The following is a 19204-nucleotide window of genomic DNA, read 5'->3' on the forward strand; positions in this document are numbered from 1 at the left end:
GTGATCCTCACAAAAGGAGTTAAAGATCTGCTACAAGCAGATTTTATGCTTAAATTTCAATCCATATACATCCGGCACTCATAAAAATCACCCAAGCCCTCTCAAGTTGGGGATAGAGCAACCAAATAGAAAAAAATTGGAAAGAACAAAGTCTAAAGCAAGTTAACAACAAGTTAGTAATCTAGATCCAATCAAAAAATAACAAACAACAATGTACTGAAAGAATCAACCGGTAATAAATAGCAAACCCATTTAAACAAGCTATTTCCAGTTCATACAAACAACAATCAACACACAAACAACAATGTTGATGGTGAAAATAAATGAAGGAATGAGTTAGCTAAGTTGCGGGAGTGCATCACATGGTTGAGAGTGAAAAGCCCACGACGTTGATGGCGACAATGAAGATCTCGCATAGATAGACCATGGGTATTAACTCTTACTGCAAGTAGCTCGAGGGAGAAATAAAACCATGTGCTGTGAGAGATTTTTATGTGAGAACACAAAACTAAGCACATGAGAGCCAATATATACCTAAGGCAAATTAAACCTAGAAGTAGTGTATATATTACATATCACACCAAAGATCAAACAACCATTGTAAATGTTAATTAATACATTGCAAGTCACTTCGACGAGTATCAATTTTAAATAATTGAAACCCAGAAAACCTAGTTAACTAAAGGAATAGGAAGAGGATGGGACTTCTTCTTTGGAGAAGGAGGCAACAAAAGGGTCATCCACCAAATCATAGTTGATGTGTAAGTCATCAAGTAGGGTTGACTTTGTTATTGAGGGTGCAGAGGTGGGTGATGATATGATAGAGGTAGCTGATGATTGGTAGAGGCCGCATTCAATAGTAGCTACTCTAATTAGTAGTTTTTTTTTGTACAAAAGAGGGTTAGGCCCAAATTAGATCCCAACAACTCTTTTTTCATAGTCTCTTTTAGAATGTCTGTCTCTTAGAATGTTAAGGCAGACCTCATAAAGTGATGACTCTGAAATTCCTCTTTTAGCTCATGCATTAGCAACACTATTGCATTGTTCAATAATTCTTAATTGAACATGCTAGAATTTAGTGGAGTACTATCTTTTATTAAAAGTTTATCTACTAAACACTTGGCATCTAATTCTATGACGATCTTCTTGAAATCAAAATCCCATGCCATCCTCAATCCCTTGAAAATGGCCCACTCTTTAGCTCCATAAACAAAACAAATTCCTATCTGGTGAGAAAATCTAGCTATCCAGTTCCACTAGAATCTTTTAAAACTCCCCCACAACCTACTCTCAAAGTCTGATATTCCATAGCTCCATCCATATTAAATTTAACCCAATCATAAGGTGGAGGGTTCCAAATGACGCAACCTCTACTCCTAAATTCTTTTTCAATCTTAGAATCAACACTTATAGAAAAATTAAGCCAGCAATGTTTAAGAATTAAAACTAGATCAGGGGGTCTAACAAAGTTGTTTTCCAATTCAGCCTTGTTATGCTACAACCAAAGTTTCTAGACAGTTACTCCCAAAAATAAATCCGAGTTGTCAATGTCAGTAGTTTTCTCTTCTTCTTTTTTCAGATTTAGGGAAAACCAATCAGTCAACGAATAAGAGAAGAAAGTGGGAACATACCTAGGTTTAATAAGAGCCAACCAAATTTGCTTTATATAGGTGCAATCCTGTAGGACATGTTAGTGGCAGTCTCACCCAAGAAGGGGGTGAATTGGGTAAGATATAAAAATTTGTGGAATTAAAAATAAATACTATAGAAAACCGAGAGTGTAAGTTTAGGAAGATTTCACCGTAGAGAGAAAGACACAGGATTTATACTGGTTCGGTCTTAACCACTTGACCTACGTCCAGTCCTTAGAACACCTCTGAGTATTTCACTATCTTCCAAGATTAATCGGGCTCTTGGCGCCTCAATACAGTAATTGAGTCACTCAATCACTCCCCCTTACTTTCCGTAAGGTTACAAACCCACTAAGAGTCCACACTCTTGAGTATCACATAGATGTAATTAATGATGAGTGAGTAATCTCTCTTACAGAGTGAATAGATGATAAACACTAACGCTCAGTATAATGAAAGAACAGAGTATTGAATGCAACAGTAAATGATCACAGACGATAGCTCGGGTATTCAATTCTCTTTCATTAATGCTTCTTTGCGCCTTTTATAGTTGAGGTCGTTAAGTAACCGTTAGACGGAAGAGCTTCTCACCGTTGTGACTCCATTTGTGTGTTTTCTCAGTTGCAACGGTTCCGCCATTAATGCTTCTGAGCTTCTGACAAAGTAGGTTACAGGCTACGTAATCATCCGTTAAAGAGCTGTTGGGATTTTGCTTCGTAATCTGCAACAAAACTTTTACTCAATAAGTTGATCTTTGCAGTGTAACCCTTAAAGCAAAACTGAATAGGTGATAATATGATTATTCATTGTTTTCAGGTGGAATCAAATGTTTGTTGAATATGCAAAATAATAATCTGAACATATTTGATCAAAGTGCAGATCGATCACTGGTTGATCGATCAGGTTATCGATAATCAGAGTGAAAGCTTTTGATTCAGTTAATGAGGATTATTGATCAAGTGATGGATCATTGCTTTATCGATCAAGTGATCGATAAAATGCAACAGAGACACTTATGCTGATATGTAAACCAGAGAAAGATCAGAGTCACTTTTGATCATAAATCACTTAGCAAAATAATCAAGGTGATCATGCATACCAAAAACAGTTTGAAAGAAAATAGATAATTGAATATGAGAAATATCATAGCTAACTGAAATTGAACTGAAGGAGTTCCATGATCGATCAGTTAATCGAATACTTATTGATCGATCAAATTATCGATAATCCATATGTTATAGAAATGAAACTTCAGTCAATGTTGATCGAACACATTATCGATAAAACTCATGATCAATAATGTTATCGATAAACACCATGTGAAAAATATTCAGTGAAGAGTAAAGACTAAATGAATTGATCGAATAGGTGATCGATCAGTGAATGTTCGATTAGGTTATCGATAAAATGTGAGACAGAGACTTTATCCTGAAGCATTTTATCGATCACGTTATGTGAAAAAGAACTATGCAGAATGGTTAAATTATTGATAATGTTATCGATAATTTGACTATAGAAGAACCAAGTAAGAGCAGATGAAACATTGATTATCGATCATGTGATTGATAATTTGGTGATCGATCAGGTTATCGATCAGCAGCTTTGATAAGTACCTGCATTCAGAGAGTTAGCGAACAATATTCGATCATATTATCGATAACTAGTTGATCGATAATGTGATCGATAAATGATGACAGAATCAAAGTGCAGAACGAGTAAAGTGTATTACCATTTATCGGAGTCTTTATCGATAACTGATTTATCGATCATGTGATCGATAAATACACTTCAGATTTGGTTGTCTTATCTGTTTCATGTTTGATTAATCTACATTATCGATCAAGTGATCGATAATTCTCAGTAAACTTCTCTAACCTCTACGTTAACAATGATCGATCATTTTATCAATCAGTCGATTATCGAACAGCTTATCGATCAAAATATCAGTTATGTTGCTTGTTTACACTATCAATTTATCTTACAGCTTATCGATAAACACTTGATCGATCAAATGATCGATCAACACACTGAACCACTTTTATCTTACTTTGTTATCATCAAAACCAGAATCCTAACAGGACATGCAAAGTATTCTTATTATTAGTAGCACAATAGGAGCATTTTGGTGAATCTGAGGTCCATGCACTCCTCCACACTTTAGTAGCAAGTCTATTATTAAAAGCCTTCCAAAGGAAAACTCTTATTCTCTCAACAACTCCCCACCTCCAAGTCAATTTGTAAGTTGAATGATACATATCTGTTGGCTTTTGTTGAAGAAGAGAGTAAGCACTTTTGATAGAATAAATACCATGCGTAAAAGCTTTCCAAGAAACAAAATGATTCCTAGCAGAGTCCATGGGGAGAAGAATAGAAATCAATCTTTAGGTCACTTCCTCTGAAACTATCGTACATAATCTTATAGATCCCAATAATGATGTCAGGTCCAATCCGCAACTACTCTTTGTTCCTCTTCTACTGAAATAGGTCTTATGCATTATTTCTTGATATTTTTATAAGGAAATAACTAGCAATCTATAATGAATTTAACTGATTTTTTGTCTCGCACATGCCACTGTGTTCCTTTATCTGGTAGATCTCTGCTTCGCAAATGGAATGCCATAGTTTAGAATCACCTCTTTAGCAGAAAGTAGATTATCTTCATTACTCAACAAATAGCATTGATCTAGGACATCAGCCCATAACTCAGATTCTCCAATGATTAATCTTCAAGCTAGTTTAGACTCACAAGCCATGTTCACAAAAGTTCTCTGGAGGGATATATAGAGGGATTTTTAAGGACTAAATTGCAAAAAAAAGTTTTTTTGGGACTTAGAAAGTCTCGAGGCTCACAAATGACAAATGGAGATGAATTAGGCTAAAGTTGATGTTAGAGACCTAAATGAGGTGAATTAAAAGGGATTTAAGGAAGGATGTTTTATTTTGTATCAGTGCAAAAGTTCTGGCATTTGGTAAATTACTCTGCTTAAGTAGAAATGTCTGTAAGAGAAATACTCTGATACTAGGGCTTTCAAAGCCCTACAAACTTACCTACAATTTAATGACCCCTTTATTAGTCCAAAGAGATTATAGCTAAGTTTCTAGGGCTTTGAAACCAATGTGATAGTTTAGTAACCTCACAATTACTGCCTTCTTACACGCTCTATATTATCTTTTTTTAAGTCTACCAGAGAACTGAAAGATTGGGAAGTTTCTCCTCGAGTCTTCTCTAATCTGCACCAAAGGTTCCTTTCTTCCATTCTCCATATCAGTCATAAAGTCATCCATGGTTGAGTCATACTCATCATTGATTCCCTTACCGTCTTCATTTTCATTTTACTTATTTGCACCTTTAAGCAAATAAGCAAAAGAAGGCCTTGTTCTTTTGTTAAAGCCCTCTTTCTCTCCCTATTCTGGCCAAGCATTCAAACATGCTCCTTTTCCTCCTTTCATGTCTATGTTTTTAATCTTTTTTTAACTTATTGATAGCAAATCATCCTCCTCAGAAGAAGATGGTAAGACACTAGCAGCTGTCTTCCCAGGGAGCACGAGAGCCATGAGTAGTCAAATGAGGATGGAGGATGTCAAAAGGGACATGGCAGGAGAGGTAGGGTAGAGGAGGAGGGAATGGATGATATGTGGGTAATGTTCTCTAGTGCTTCACAATTGTGAGGCTGCCAGAGATAGAAGAAAGTGATGGTAGAGAAGAATAATTACATTCTTAGCTTAAATAAATGGTGACACAACATTGTGACCTTTATAGTTTAAGCATAACCTTCAGGAGGATAAAAACAAAATGGATGGTTTGACTTAACACCGCTTATTTTCTTAACTGATGTATATAAGTCATGTTTACATCTAACCATTGAAAAGCAATTCAATTGTTCAATTCAAACTCAAACTTTTGTACACAAGTTATTTCAATTATAAAAATTTATTATAATTAATAATCTCTAACACACTCTAATGCAATAGCCTTTCAAGATTGGTGGTATTTTAATATTTTTATTAAAATCATATGGTATTTGGTGAACTTTTGATATAAGTTCATGGATATTTTTGATCATTAATCTTTCCATTTTAATAGGGTGTATTTTGGTAGTTTCATTAAAAATATCATGGGTCCTACTGGCAATTCTAATAGACATTTGTGTATTTTAATGGTGTTGGTATTATTGGGCTCTTTTTAGGCTTGGATTGGTGGATTTGAATCCAAAGAAAGTTCATGGTGTTGGGTAAACTTTGGTATATTGTCATGGATATTTTTTTATCCTTAGCTCAAATGAACCCAAATTTCATGGGCAAAAAAGTATATTAACCCTTTGAAATTTTAATATCATCATTTTTTAATAGTGTTAAGGTTAAAATACTAAAAAGACACTTTATAAAATTAAGGGATCAATATAAAACATTGTATAAAGTTAAAAGATTAAAAGTACGGTTAAGGTGCACCCAATTCCTGAATTACTTTTTAAGGTGGACCCAACCTTCAAAAAAGTTTTAAAATCTTTAGACCTTTTAAGGATATTAAGCGTCCATTTAGATTGACAATAAAATAAGTAATTTATTTTCAATTTAGCTTTTAAAAAAATTAAATTGGGTAAATTAATTTATGTTTTGTTACCCAAAAAAAAGTGATTTATATTTGAATTGAGTCTAATAAAAATTAGTTTGTAAAAGCAGAAAAGTTGTTTGGATTGGTTTTGTAAATAATAAGTCAGTTTATAAAAGTAAAAGTGTTTGAATCATTATTTTAAAAAAGGTTTAGTTGTAAAATAATTGAAAAGAACATAAATTTTATTAAATAATACTCATTTTAGTTTAAAATACAAGCATCAAATAACTAAATCACACAACTCAAAAAATTAAAACATATTTAATGATTTAACCAACATTCCTTATTTTGTGAAAAAGTTTAACTAACATTTTATATTATGGATTAAAAAAACTACTCATCAGGTCCTTTTTATAAATCACTTTCAATATATTTCACATAAACTAAGAAATTTCTTAAACTTTATTAACTCTTATTTAAAATTCAACAATTTTTCAATCCTTATTTAATATAAATTATACATCATGAAAACAAAGTTAAAATAATAATAAATGAAGCGCTTATAAAAAAAATAATAAATGAAACATAAAATTGTACATTTAAAGAAAATTTTCTCTTCGCCTTATAAATAAGACAATTTTTTTTCTTTGTCTTATAAATAGGACATTAGGAGTAACATTTAATTCATTCTCTCTTAATGGTTTAACTTTTCTCTTCATGGTAGTAAATTTTTTAAAGGTATGAACCACATTTTTTCCCCCTCACCACAAGCATCAAATTTTGACTTTTGACTTAATCCTGCGTTTTTTTATATAAGCTCTTAATATTTTAAGTTATTCCAAACATAATCATGCCATCACTCCAAACAGACACTAAATGGGTCACCGGTGGTCATTAAATGGTTACAACTATTTTAAGTGACTCTGAAGTAAAGTATCATGAACTGCATGAAAAAAATTGTTGGGTTCTAATATGGGAAGGCACTTGTCACCATATTAATTTATGAACCTAATTATTTAATCCGTATGGGATGATTTATAATTGGAGTTACACGTCACAAAAACACATTTTTATCGGCCATATGTATGCCTTTTTCCAACGCGGCTTTTCTCCTTTACCCTTATCATCTGGTGCTGTCTTCTACCTCTAAGCTACGTCGTTTTGAGTGAAAATGAGAGAGGGTGAATCCTTTTTTTTTTTTTTTTTTTAATATCCAGCACCGTGCAATATTTTTTTTCAGTGTCATTCAATATCATACTGTCATAAATTAGTTATTAGTGCAATCAGCATTTTAAAATATTTTTCTTGTGACACCCACTTAACCCTCGTTACTCTGAATTATTTTCTAGTGGTATCCAGTAACCTAATTATGTTTCAGTTATATCCAGTATCTGGTATCTATCACATTGAGGTATTTTTTTTAGTAGTACACAGTATCCTAAACTAATTTTTAGTGCATTTAGTACACTAAAATATTTTTTAGTAATACTTAATATCTTAATATAATTTTTGGTTCAATATTTTAGGATGTTGGATATATTAAAATTTAGTTTAAACTGCTCGATATTACTAAAAAAAAATACTCTAGCATGCTGGATGCCAGATAGTGGGTGTTATTGAAAAATATTTTAATACATATTGTGGACCAAAAATCATTTTAAAATACTGATGCTACTGAAAAATATTTTAGGGTGTCGGATATTAGATAATAGGTGCTACTAGAAAAATATTTCTGGATACTGAATGTACTGATAATTAATTTCGGATATTGAATGACACTGAAAACTATTTTAGGGTACTAAATAGTTTTTTGAAAAATTCAAAAGAGCATTCATCCTCTCTCATTTTCACTCAAAACGACGTAGCTTGGAGGTAGAGGACAACAGCGGGTGATATGAGTAGAGGAGAGAAGCCCCGTCCGTCTTTTCTCTTCTCTCTGGATTCTTTTTTTTTTCTTTTTCCTTTTCATTTTCAGTTTATCTCACTCTTTCTCTGTTGATCAAATTAGCTGAGATGATGCAGTCCTTATCAAATTACAAGGGTTCATACTATCATGCAATATCATAGGTGACAACACAAACACAACTATAAATATATATATATATATATATATATATTATGACATGATTATTTCCAGTCTACCTGAAATCGCACTGTGCAGAGTATCATGCAAACTATTACTTCCAGTCTGGAACTCTCTATATATAAACATAAAATAAGATTTTTTACTCATGCTAAAAATCATAGGTGACAACACAAACACAATCTGGTATCCTAAGCCAGGCTATTTTTTAGACACAACACGGACTTAAACTAATTTAACATTCTCACACATCGAACTCGAGACCTGTAGTTAAACTAGAACAGGCCTGACCAGCTGATCTAATCGTTGGGGTTATAAGCCACAGCACTTTGATCTCATAAACTATTCTATAGAACGCAACCAGGTATACCAGCACTTGACCTTCTTTAGTAAATCTAACATAAAGTTATGTAGCTAATAAGCACTGCAATCTATTAACAGAGTGACCCTTTGACATAAACAGAAGAAAGCACGTTGGTATATGGGACACGCACGTGCATGATACATATACGATATATATATATATATATATATTTATGTATATAGGAAGTTTGATTCAAACCTTCTATTCTGGACTATCACTGATAAAACTAGACAGCCAGAATAAGGCCAGGGACAGACTCATCACAAAGTTTGCTCTGCCAAATGCATTGACACGTGGAAGAAACAACGGAGGAGGAGGAAGAGGAGGAGGAGGATGGCGATGATGACGGAGAGGCGGAGCTGCCTCCAATCCCGAGCTGCTCCGACTCTCCGATACCGAGCCGCGTGACGGTGAGGGAAGTATTCAGATACTCCCTGACCTGAGTGATTACCCCATCAGTGAGAGTCCAAGCGTGGACCCACCACACCAGATTGGCTTCGTCGAATCCTTCAGCAATCACCACCGACCCAAACCCTACCACCACATCAGGAACCAAAACGACGACGGATTGCTTTGCTTCCTCCTTCCCGGCGAGAAGAGGAAGCAGATGGTGACGATGGCTTGGAGGGCCATGGAACCACCATTCCAAGTCAGAAGCTAGAAGACGGTGGAGAGCATGGGTCTCTCTGGCGATTAGGGCTCTGTATAACTCAGTGACAACCCTTTTGTTTCTCTCCTCTTCCTCTTGAAGCCATGGCTCTGAGTTTGCCAGCTCGAACTATATGGGTTTTTTCGGCCTCAAGAGCTATATGGGTCTGTGAGAAACTTGGAATGCAAGTGAATGTGATGTGTGGGATGCTTTATATTGGAATTGATCAGTAGTGGAGGAGAGAAAATGTTTGCCTGAAATGGACGGTGAGGGACCTACGTGATAAGATTTTAGATTATTTGCAAACCACTAATGGCTGCATGCCTGCAATATTATACGTATTTTTGTAAAGTTATTGTATCACGGGGTGTGTGAGGGTATATAAAGGTAAAAAAGTTTGTATTTGGATGTTAGAAACAACATCATTTTCAAACGGTAGAATTGTATAATCAAAAGCTGTTAATTTTCCTCCACAAAGTACTTCCAAAACTCATCAGCCTTGCGATTTTCATCTTCTAATTGAGCGTTCACGATTCTCAATTCTAGCAATAGTATTCATACTTATCAGATAGTACCTTGATCTCAACCTTCAATTTGGTTTTGTTCCCAACCAGGTCCCTCATATGAACATAATCAACCATATGAAATGCAGTTCACAGATTCAAAGTCAACTCTATTATGCTAATTAGCTTCATTAAATAAGAATCTTCCCCTTGCCGTCCAAAGCAACTAGTGGGGCAAGCCATATTTCATTTTAATGCTAGAAGGATTGAGACGGAAAGGATCAGTGAACCTAGCTTAACCTAATAGTCGTTGCCTTCGACTTTAGCTCTGCTTGCGAAAGGAATCAAGAATCAGAGCATGTGAGTGTTGATGCTTCAGTTACAACCAAGGGACCCAATACTTTAAAAAAATCATCTAACCCCTCTAGGGACGGTAAGAAGAAAGCAAGCGAGCAAAAAGAAACATAAAAAAAAATGGTGGAAGCTTAAAAAAAACCTAAAGAAGAATGGGTAAGGAAATGAAGAAGACAATGGACTCGTAAGTGTCTCTTTGTAAAAGATTGAATTGTTTGATTAGATTTGTATATTTGCGATTATGTTACAAATTAATTGCAAGATTGTTGGAATTTTTGAGAATATTGAATTGTTAAATTAGAAAACTGGAATTACATTGATTGCAATTGGAATTTTTGGACTGTCTATTGAATTTATATTACATTTGGATTTTAAAATGTTTAGAAGGGGTGTTAGGGAAAGAAAAGCATATATAATAAAAATAATCCACTTTTTAGACCAGTTAAGGTAATAACCGGTCTAGACCCATTGTACAATTCTATAACCAGTTATAAAGCATAAGACTTTCTGAAGAGGCCTCATCTAAATAATTCTAGGTCTAATCTAGAAGGTCATTTCTAACCAGTCTATATAAACATTTTGTACTAGCTAGTGGAGTATCAATAATATAACTTATATATTTTTTCAGAATAAATTTTGATTTTTAAATTATTAATTATCACTTTATGCTATGAATTGAGAATTTCAAATATCATTTTCCCCATGCTGTGTTTTCCACTTGACAAACCTCATTACACCATGAAATCTAGGAGTTTAAAGTCTTGAGATGATGCATTTGATTATTTGATGCCAATATTAGGATGGACAAACCTCTATGCTTGATGTATTTTTTTCAATTAAACTAAGATAAGTGGATTTTAAAAATCATTAAATTATTAATAATTAATAAGTGCTAGTTACGATAAATTATGGAACAAAATACCTCAATGCTAATTTAAAGACCTACCTTTTGTTTAATGTTGTTGGGTTCAACCAGGGAAGGTAGTTTTTTTGCCACCATAATTTTTAAGAAATAATTATTACTTAATTCGATTGCATGCATAATTGGACTCATAGGTCACAAAACACATAATTAATTAGTGGCCATGCGTCTTTCCCCATTTGACTTTTTCTTCGGATAATATAAAAATTGTTTCCATATATTGTCTCTTTTACTTTTGCTTTTTGCCACCTCCATAGATATTATGATAAAATATAATTACGTAAATGAATGGTAAAATCACAAACTTTTTCTATTATATTTTATTTCCCCATTTGCATATCTTTTTCATATTTTGAACTTCCAACACTAACATTTGTCTTCTTTAGTAGCCTTGTGGGTTGCACCAGTTAGAATTTTAATGTCCCAAGGTTCTAATCCTACCATATGGCCTAGACATGAAAAGACAATAAAGTATGTACATTAAACACTCAAGTGATTATTATCATTTCTTCAATTCATTAATATATGTTTTTTAACTTTTTAAAGTGCCCAAAACAAAGGCCAAATTGGGTGGAATGTGGATATTCACTTTATATAAAGGCTAGTTAATATATGTATACATGTTATTAAGCTTCACTTTGTATATAATAACGAATTTTAATCAACTAATTTTTCTTGGTCATTTTTATATATGATGCTCAAATAAATACGATGTTGTGGAATAGTGTTGTCAATACATGTTCCAAGTCTGACTTTGCAAAATGCGGCCAATCGCCAATAAGTAGCACTATATTTTAATTTCTAAATAGGGCCTTCATCAATGTAGGATTAGCGTATAAGTTTCAAGAATTCTGTATAAACTAAGAATTGAACCCTTGTAATTGGAATTGTTGCTTTTGTCGCAAGATTTGAACTTTGTAACTTGTTACTTTGGAATGAATTGAAATTAGTCATTGACAGTCATTTTTGGCAGCTATTCTTTATAGGGAAAATTAGATAAAAATCTCCCTCTCACAAATTAATTAGGAAATAGGACCTATGATAAATGTAAAGGTGTGGGCCCTTTAAGTATCAATGTCATACAATAAAGACTATATTACCCAAATGGATGCTAATTGCATATGACAAATCCTAACTTGCATGGCATGGAATTATCATTTACATGTGATGGATCTTCAATTGCATATGATGAAAGTTCATTTGCATATATGAATCATTGCGTACAACTTATGCTTACTTGCATATAGATTTATTGTGTAATATGAATGCTAATTGCATACAATGGTTGCTCACTTTCATATGACGACACTACTAGAAAAAAAACTTTTAACGCCACCAAATAATAGCGGTTAATAAGAAAAATGACGTGGAAAAAAAGATTGTGGTATTTTTGTAAATAAGTTGATTAAGTGTTGATTTTCCACGGCATTATTAAGAAAATTGCCGTAGAAAGTATTTTTAACGGCGGTTATTTATTTTTAACGGTAGTTATTTAAATAACCATCGTGGAAAGTTTTAAAATAACCCTACGCGGCCCGTTTGTTTTCTCTCATTTTCACTTTTGTTTCAGTGCGCCATGGTCCCCCTCTGTTCCACCACCAAAAAACTTCCATTACTAGCCATTCCCCCACTCCCCTACCGTTTAAACTCCTCCATTTAGCTTGTGGTGTCTTGTCATCGTCCGCCGCCGTTTGAACACCCCTCTTTTCACATTTGAATCATCTCTACTCTGTGAGTACCCTCTTCTTTCATTCTTTTCAATTTTTCTTGGTTTCTTAAATGTTTTGACCATAAAAATCTATTGTATTTCAAATGGGTTTGTTAGTTTTACATTGTGGTTGGCTTGTATTGTTGATTTTGTGTTTTTTATGTGCTTGAACCGTTGATTGGTGGGCATTTGGTGTGAGAAAACATCAATTCCTTCCTATATACTGTATTAGAAATATGTTTAAATGTTTGAAGTTGATTAGTTTTGAGGTTTTTGATTTTTTTTATAATTTTTTGATATTTATTTCGAATTTTTGGTATTTTTTTGTAATAAATTTGAGAATTTAATAATAAATAATCTGTTTGGTATTTTGTAACTTTTTTTTCGTTATAGACTTTGATTGATAGTAAAGTGTTGTTTAAAATTTCATTGCAAATGGATATCATTTGTGTTCCCGTTTTGAATTCAGAAGTTTTAGCTTTAAGAATCTTTATTTATTGAATTGGTTTAAAATTAAATTTTTATTTTGTTTTATTTGTTATATTTCTTCAAATTTATCATGTTGAAATATGTTATGAAGAATAGTTTTCTTGTTGATTAAAAGAATTTTTGTTTAACTATTTCACAAAACTTATATATGTTTGTTTGATTTTTTTATTTTATTAACATTTCGTTCATTCACTATATATACTAATTTTTAAGAAATTAATTAATCTAATTTTTAAAAATAATTATATATTTTACTTTTTTATTATAATATATTTAATAAGATAAATAGGAGTTGAGAAAACTTTAATTTTGATTAAAAATTTTGAGTTTTTTTTTCTAATTGGTGTTTAATTTGTACATAGTTAAGAGAAATTTTGTCAAATTTTTTTATTTTTAAAAAAGAGACATTCCCTTTAATTTGTAATTAAGTGTTAGTCAATTTTAATTTATTGACTAACATTTAATGATTTTATTATTTCAATATTTGAATTAAAGAATTAGAATTGAACTTGACAACTATGTTCATTGACTCTATAGAACAATAAATCGTAGTTGGATGAAAGCTAAGAGAATTAACAAGGAATATGAGGATGAGGTTGAAAATTTCTTGAGTTTGCTCAAAGAAATGCCCCTAGTAAAAGAAATGGATTGTACTCTTATCCTTGTGTCAAATCTTTAAATAATAGTTAATGGAGTATTTATGAGATAAAAGAGCATCTTATCTGTGATGAGATAAATTTGAGGTATACAAATTGGATATGACATAGAGAAATTAGAAAGACTACACTGTCTGTGAAGGAGAAGGTTGTGAATGAAGACTTTGGTGATAGAATTTTGGATATGTTTCGTGATATAAGGTATGAATCCTCTACACAGTTCTCTCCTACTTTTGAAACTTTGTGTAGTGATGCAGAGACGCCTTTATACCTAAGGTGGATTTGAAATATGAGAAGATACATGCGTGTCCTAATAACTGCATATTATTCAGAAATGATTATCAAGTGTTGAATAAGTGCCCTAAATGTGGGACTTCAAGATACAAAGTGAAGAAAGATGATGGTGATTATAATAAGATGACCAAAGACTCTCCTTTAAAGGTTTGTGGTATCTTCCAATAATACCATAATTTAAGCATCTATTTGCTAATGTCACAGATGCAAAAAACTTGAGATGGCATTTCAATGAGAAAATATGTGATGGAAAGTTTCATCACCTAGCAAATTCTCCTCAATGAAAAATAGTAGATCAAAAAAATTTTCAATTTGGTGGCGAGCCAAGAAACCTTCAGCTAGGGCTTTGCACGGACAGAATTAACCCATATGGTAATCTTAGTAGCACACATAGTGCTTGGCCAGTGCTCCTCGTAATTTACAACTTGCCTCCTTGGTTATGTATGAAAAGAAAGTATATCATGCTATCTTTGATGATCTTAGGGCAAAACAACTAAGAAACAATATCGATGTGTATTTGACACCTTTGATTGAGGATCTGAAGAAATTATGGGAGGAAGATGTTGATGTGTTTGATACATATAAACAAGAGACCTTCAATTTACATGCCATGATCTTCACCATGATAAATGACTTTCCGGCATATGAAAATTTGTCAGGATACAATGTTAAGGGGCATAAAGCATATCCAATATGCGAAGAAGGCACCCACTATATGCAACTTAAACATGGTAGGAAGACGGTATACCTTAGTCACAAAAGGTTTCTTAGTCGGTATCACCCTTACTGTAGATTGAAAAAGGTATTTAACGGCTCACAAGAATATGAAATGGCGCCAAGACCATTAACCGGAGAAGAAGTTTATCAGCGAGTAGAGGGAATTAATGTGGTCTTCGGTAAAAAGAAGAAGAAGATTGCCGGTGAAAGGAATATATGGAAAAAAAGATCTATCTTTTTTTATCTTCCATATCAGCAAAGTCTTGATGTGAGGCATAGTCTAGATGTAATGCATGTGCAGGAGAATGTGTGTGAAAGCCTTATTGGTACACTTTTGCATATAAGTAGAAAGACTAAGGATGGAATCAATGCAAGACGAGACTTAGTCGAAATTGGAATAAGAAATGTCCTCCACCCACAAGAAAGAGATAACAAGAGGGCTTATTTACACCCAACTGTGCACATACTATCAAAAGAAGAGAAAAGAAGTTTCTGTGGTTTTTTTAATAGTATTAAGGTGCCACAAGGTTATTCTTCTAATTTAAGCAAACTTGTTTCAATGCAAGATTTGAAGATAACGAGAATGAAATCTCATGATTGTCACGTGTTGATACAACAATTACTTCCACTTGCTATTCAAGGCATTATGAAAACCGATGTGAGAAATACTATTATAACACTTTGTATATTTTTTAGTGCCATTTGCAGCAAAGTCATTGAGCCTGCTAAGTTGGATGAATTAAAAAATGAAGGTTATGTGATCCTCTCCCAATTAGAAATGCATTTTCCTCCATCATTTTTCGATATTATGGTACACTTGATAGCTCATATTGTGCGAGAGATAAGACTTTGTGGCCCTATGTGTTTAAGATGGATGTACCCTTTTGAGAGATACATGAAAATCCTAAAAAGGTACTATAAGAATCCTTATCGGCTTGAGGCATCAATTGTTGAGAGATATGTAGCTGAGAAGGCAATTGAGTTTTGTAACACATATCTTGATAGGGTAAAGGCAGTTGGTCTTCCTCAATCTCGACATGATCAGGAGAGAAGCAAGGGAACACAGGGTGTCATAGTGAGGTCTATATCAAGAGAAGTTATAATGCAGGCACATCTATACATTTTAAACAACACAGATGAAGTTTTGCCTTACTTGAATGCTCACAAGAATATGCTGAAGAACTTGAATTTAAGAAAGAACGATATGCAACTAGCTAATGAACATAATAAGTCATTTGCAGAGTGCTTCAAGCAAGAAGTGTTAAAAGATGGCAATCCTTTTGAGACAATACAGAGGCTAGCTGCAGGGCCTTCTTTTGAGGTTTTGTGTTGGGGCGGATATGACATAAATAGTTATTCATTTTAAACAAAAATCCAAGACAATAAGAGTACCATGCAGAATAGTGGGGTGATGGTAGTAGCGAAAGCTATACATTTTGCTAGTTCTAAAGATAGAAACCCAACGTTAGCGGCAATATCCTATTATGGAATAATAGAAGAGATATGGGAGGTTAGTTATACCAAGTTTAAAGTTCCCGTCTTCAAATGTAAGTGGGTTAATAGTAATGCTGTCTATGCAAGTGGATAAAGAATTTGGATTTGTTTCGGTCGATCTTGACAAGTTTGGATATGGAGACGAGCCATTTATTTTGTCAAGTCAAGCAAAACAAGTGTTTTTGGTTCCCGATCTAGCAAAAAAGAAATTGTCTATCGTGCTTCAAGGTAAGAGGCGAGGAGTTGGCAGAGATGATAGTGACTTAGAGTTTAATCTTGATAAAACCCTACCTTTCACAGCTATTTGACCTAAAACAATTGAATTAGATTTGGTAGATGATGACTATGTTGTTAGAGATGATCATTGTGAAGGAATTTGGGAGGATAATCATTGTAAGGCTTAAATGAATTATTTGATGTTTTTTTGTTAAATATACTTAATAATGTTTTATATTAACTTGATAGTTTCTTATTCTTACATTCATTAATTCGTTGTTCTTCAAACAGGAAATGGATGGATCCGGTCAACAGAGTTCGGGCAACGACAGCTCTTTTATTAGCCAAAGAAAGGGTAGAAGGCCAACTCATATGAGGCATTTGACTTTACGTGATGAGACCACACAACCTATGAGGATTACAGTGGAGTTTGATGATGATTTGAAGCCTATAGGAAAGACTGGGGCTCAATTTACTAGTTATGTGGGTTATGTCGCACGCAGTAAGATTGTGATTGACATTCCTAGCTAGAAGAAGGTGGATAAAGATTTGAAAAAAAACATTTGGGAGGATATCTTGGTACATTATGAATTGTTTTCTCTACTTGTTTCAATTATAATTGCTTATTTACTCTACGCTATTGTATTGCAGTTGGCATTTGATATTCTCGCCACTGAGCAAATGAGAGACTGTTTGTTTAAGCAACTTGATGAAGAGTGGAGGGATTTTAAATCCACACTTACAAAACATTATATTCGTGAAAAAAGAAAGGGTGAGCATCCTAAAGAATGATACCCATTTATTAGTGACGAGGTATGGGAGAGTTTTGTGAAGCAATGTGAAGACCCTACATTTCAGTTTGGTTTCTTCAAACTTAATTTTTAATCAAATCATATTTTATTTAACTAAACTAACTTTGTCGAATTTGTTTCATTGTCATAGGCATTGAGTCAGAAGAATAAACAAATATCTAAGCAGAATGTGTACCCACATACCATGTCTCGTGCAGGGTATAGTAGGTTGGAAAGAAGTATGATGGAGGAGCAGATGAAGAATGCACAGATGCTGCTGCTTCATATCCTACTGGCTACATTTCACCCATTGAGTATCCTTCTCGTCAAGAAAAATGGAAGGCGGTGAGGATTAAAAAGGGTTAATACATTACTCCACAGTCTGCTACTATTACTGAGAGGATTTTAAGTAATATTTAAGAATTATGCTTCATTAATTGCTTTTTTCAATTTTCTTAAATTGAATTTGTTGCTTTAATGTTATAAGATACACTTGAGGAGCAATTATCCCAAGGTATATTCGTCCCTCAATGACGGATGGATATCTTAGCCACTGCCATTGGAAAGGCTGACCATCCTGGCAAAGTCAGAGGGACCCCTAAAGGGATTAGTATTAAAGAATTTTTTGGCTCTGCTTCACGAAGAAGCACTAGATTATCCTCCGCTAAAATGGTATCTAAAGAGGACCTTGACCAACGATTACAAGAAGAAACAGAGAGAATTCGAGCTGAACTTAGTCAACAACATATGGCAGAGATGCAAAAGATACATGACAAATTCGATGTCAAGTTTCAACAGGCTCTGATGATGATGGGCACGAGTAGATTCTAGATGCCACGAGTATTTGAACCTTCCTAGGTATTAATCACACATCTTTTCAAATCTTCTAAAGGTTCATTTAATCCATTTAAACTTATTTAATGTGCCTTAACTAATTTTATATTATGTTTCGGGGTTTATCTGCGATAAAAAGCAAAAAGGGCAGTAATAATTAGACATAGCAACTGATAGTATCTAACCCTGACCCTAGCCCTGACCCTGTCAAAGACAATGGAATGCTATGTACTCTCTATGTGGATTATGAAAATTCACCTGTTCATGTCACTATTGGTCGAGCATTCATGGGTATAACAATTCACGGCAACAAAATTCCTAGCAATCAAGAAAGGGTGATAGTAGAGAGGATTGTTCGTGGTCAGGGCGGTATACCAGTGCCCAATCCTACTAATAAGGTTCGACTCTTGGCCCAAGCTACAAGACATTTCATTTTATGGCCAAAAAGAATTATTGCAAAGCCAATGGTGAAGAAGGCAGTAGCGAAGAAGGCCACAAAGAGTGCATCATTAGATCCTGTACTCCTACTTCTTCCTGGTAATGTTGCGCTTATGTATTCCAGTTTGGAGGTTCTTCATTCCATAGTGCCAAACATGGATAAGCCTATTACTTTCAAGATGCCGCTAGGGATTGTGGGTTCAGATATAACATACGACTTCACCATTGACAAGAAGGACCTCGTTCAGTTCCTCAACTTTGAGGAGCTTGATATAGTCTTCATACAACTTGCTATTTTGTAAGTTACAATATCATTTTCTTATTTCATGTTATACTTTCTGCATGTCCTAATGTTTCTTATTTGAACAACAGGCATTTTACTCAAATCTGTCGGAACGGAGGACTTAAAGGAACATATGGTTTTATGTGTCCTCAAAGGGTGCACAAAGAGCTTAATACTGTGGAAGCGAGGTTGATCTACATGATGACCATAATGACTCAGACCAGAA

The 19204-nt window shown here is 33.8% G+C and overlaps 1 protein-coding gene across 1 annotated transcript; it reads right to left on the minus strand.

The window, feature by feature from the left end:
• Positions 1 to 8437: 8437 nt before the first annotated feature.
• LOC114759807 (senescence associated gene 20-like) lies at positions 8438 to 9920 on the minus strand. Its single transcript, XM_028949057.1, has 2 exons — positions 9855 to 9920; positions 8438 to 9408 (listed from the first exon to the last, which is right to left on the minus strand). The coding sequence occupies exons 1-2, from the start codon at positions 9918 to 9920 to the stop codon at positions 8857 to 8859; spliced, it is 618 nt and encodes a 205-aa protein (XP_028804890.1). The 3' UTR covers positions 8438 to 8856.
• Between the last annotated feature and the right edge of the window lie 9284 nt (positions 9921 to 19204).

The sequence above is a fragment of the Neltuma alba genome, unplaced genomic scaffold (assembly GCF_004799145.2).
Source record: "Neltuma alba isolate B1F8T4 unplaced genomic scaffold, ASM479914v2 tig00010901_pilon, whole genome shotgun sequence".
NCBI classification, from domain to species: domain Eukaryota; kingdom Viridiplantae; phylum Streptophyta; class Magnoliopsida; order Fabales; family Fabaceae; genus Neltuma; species Neltuma alba.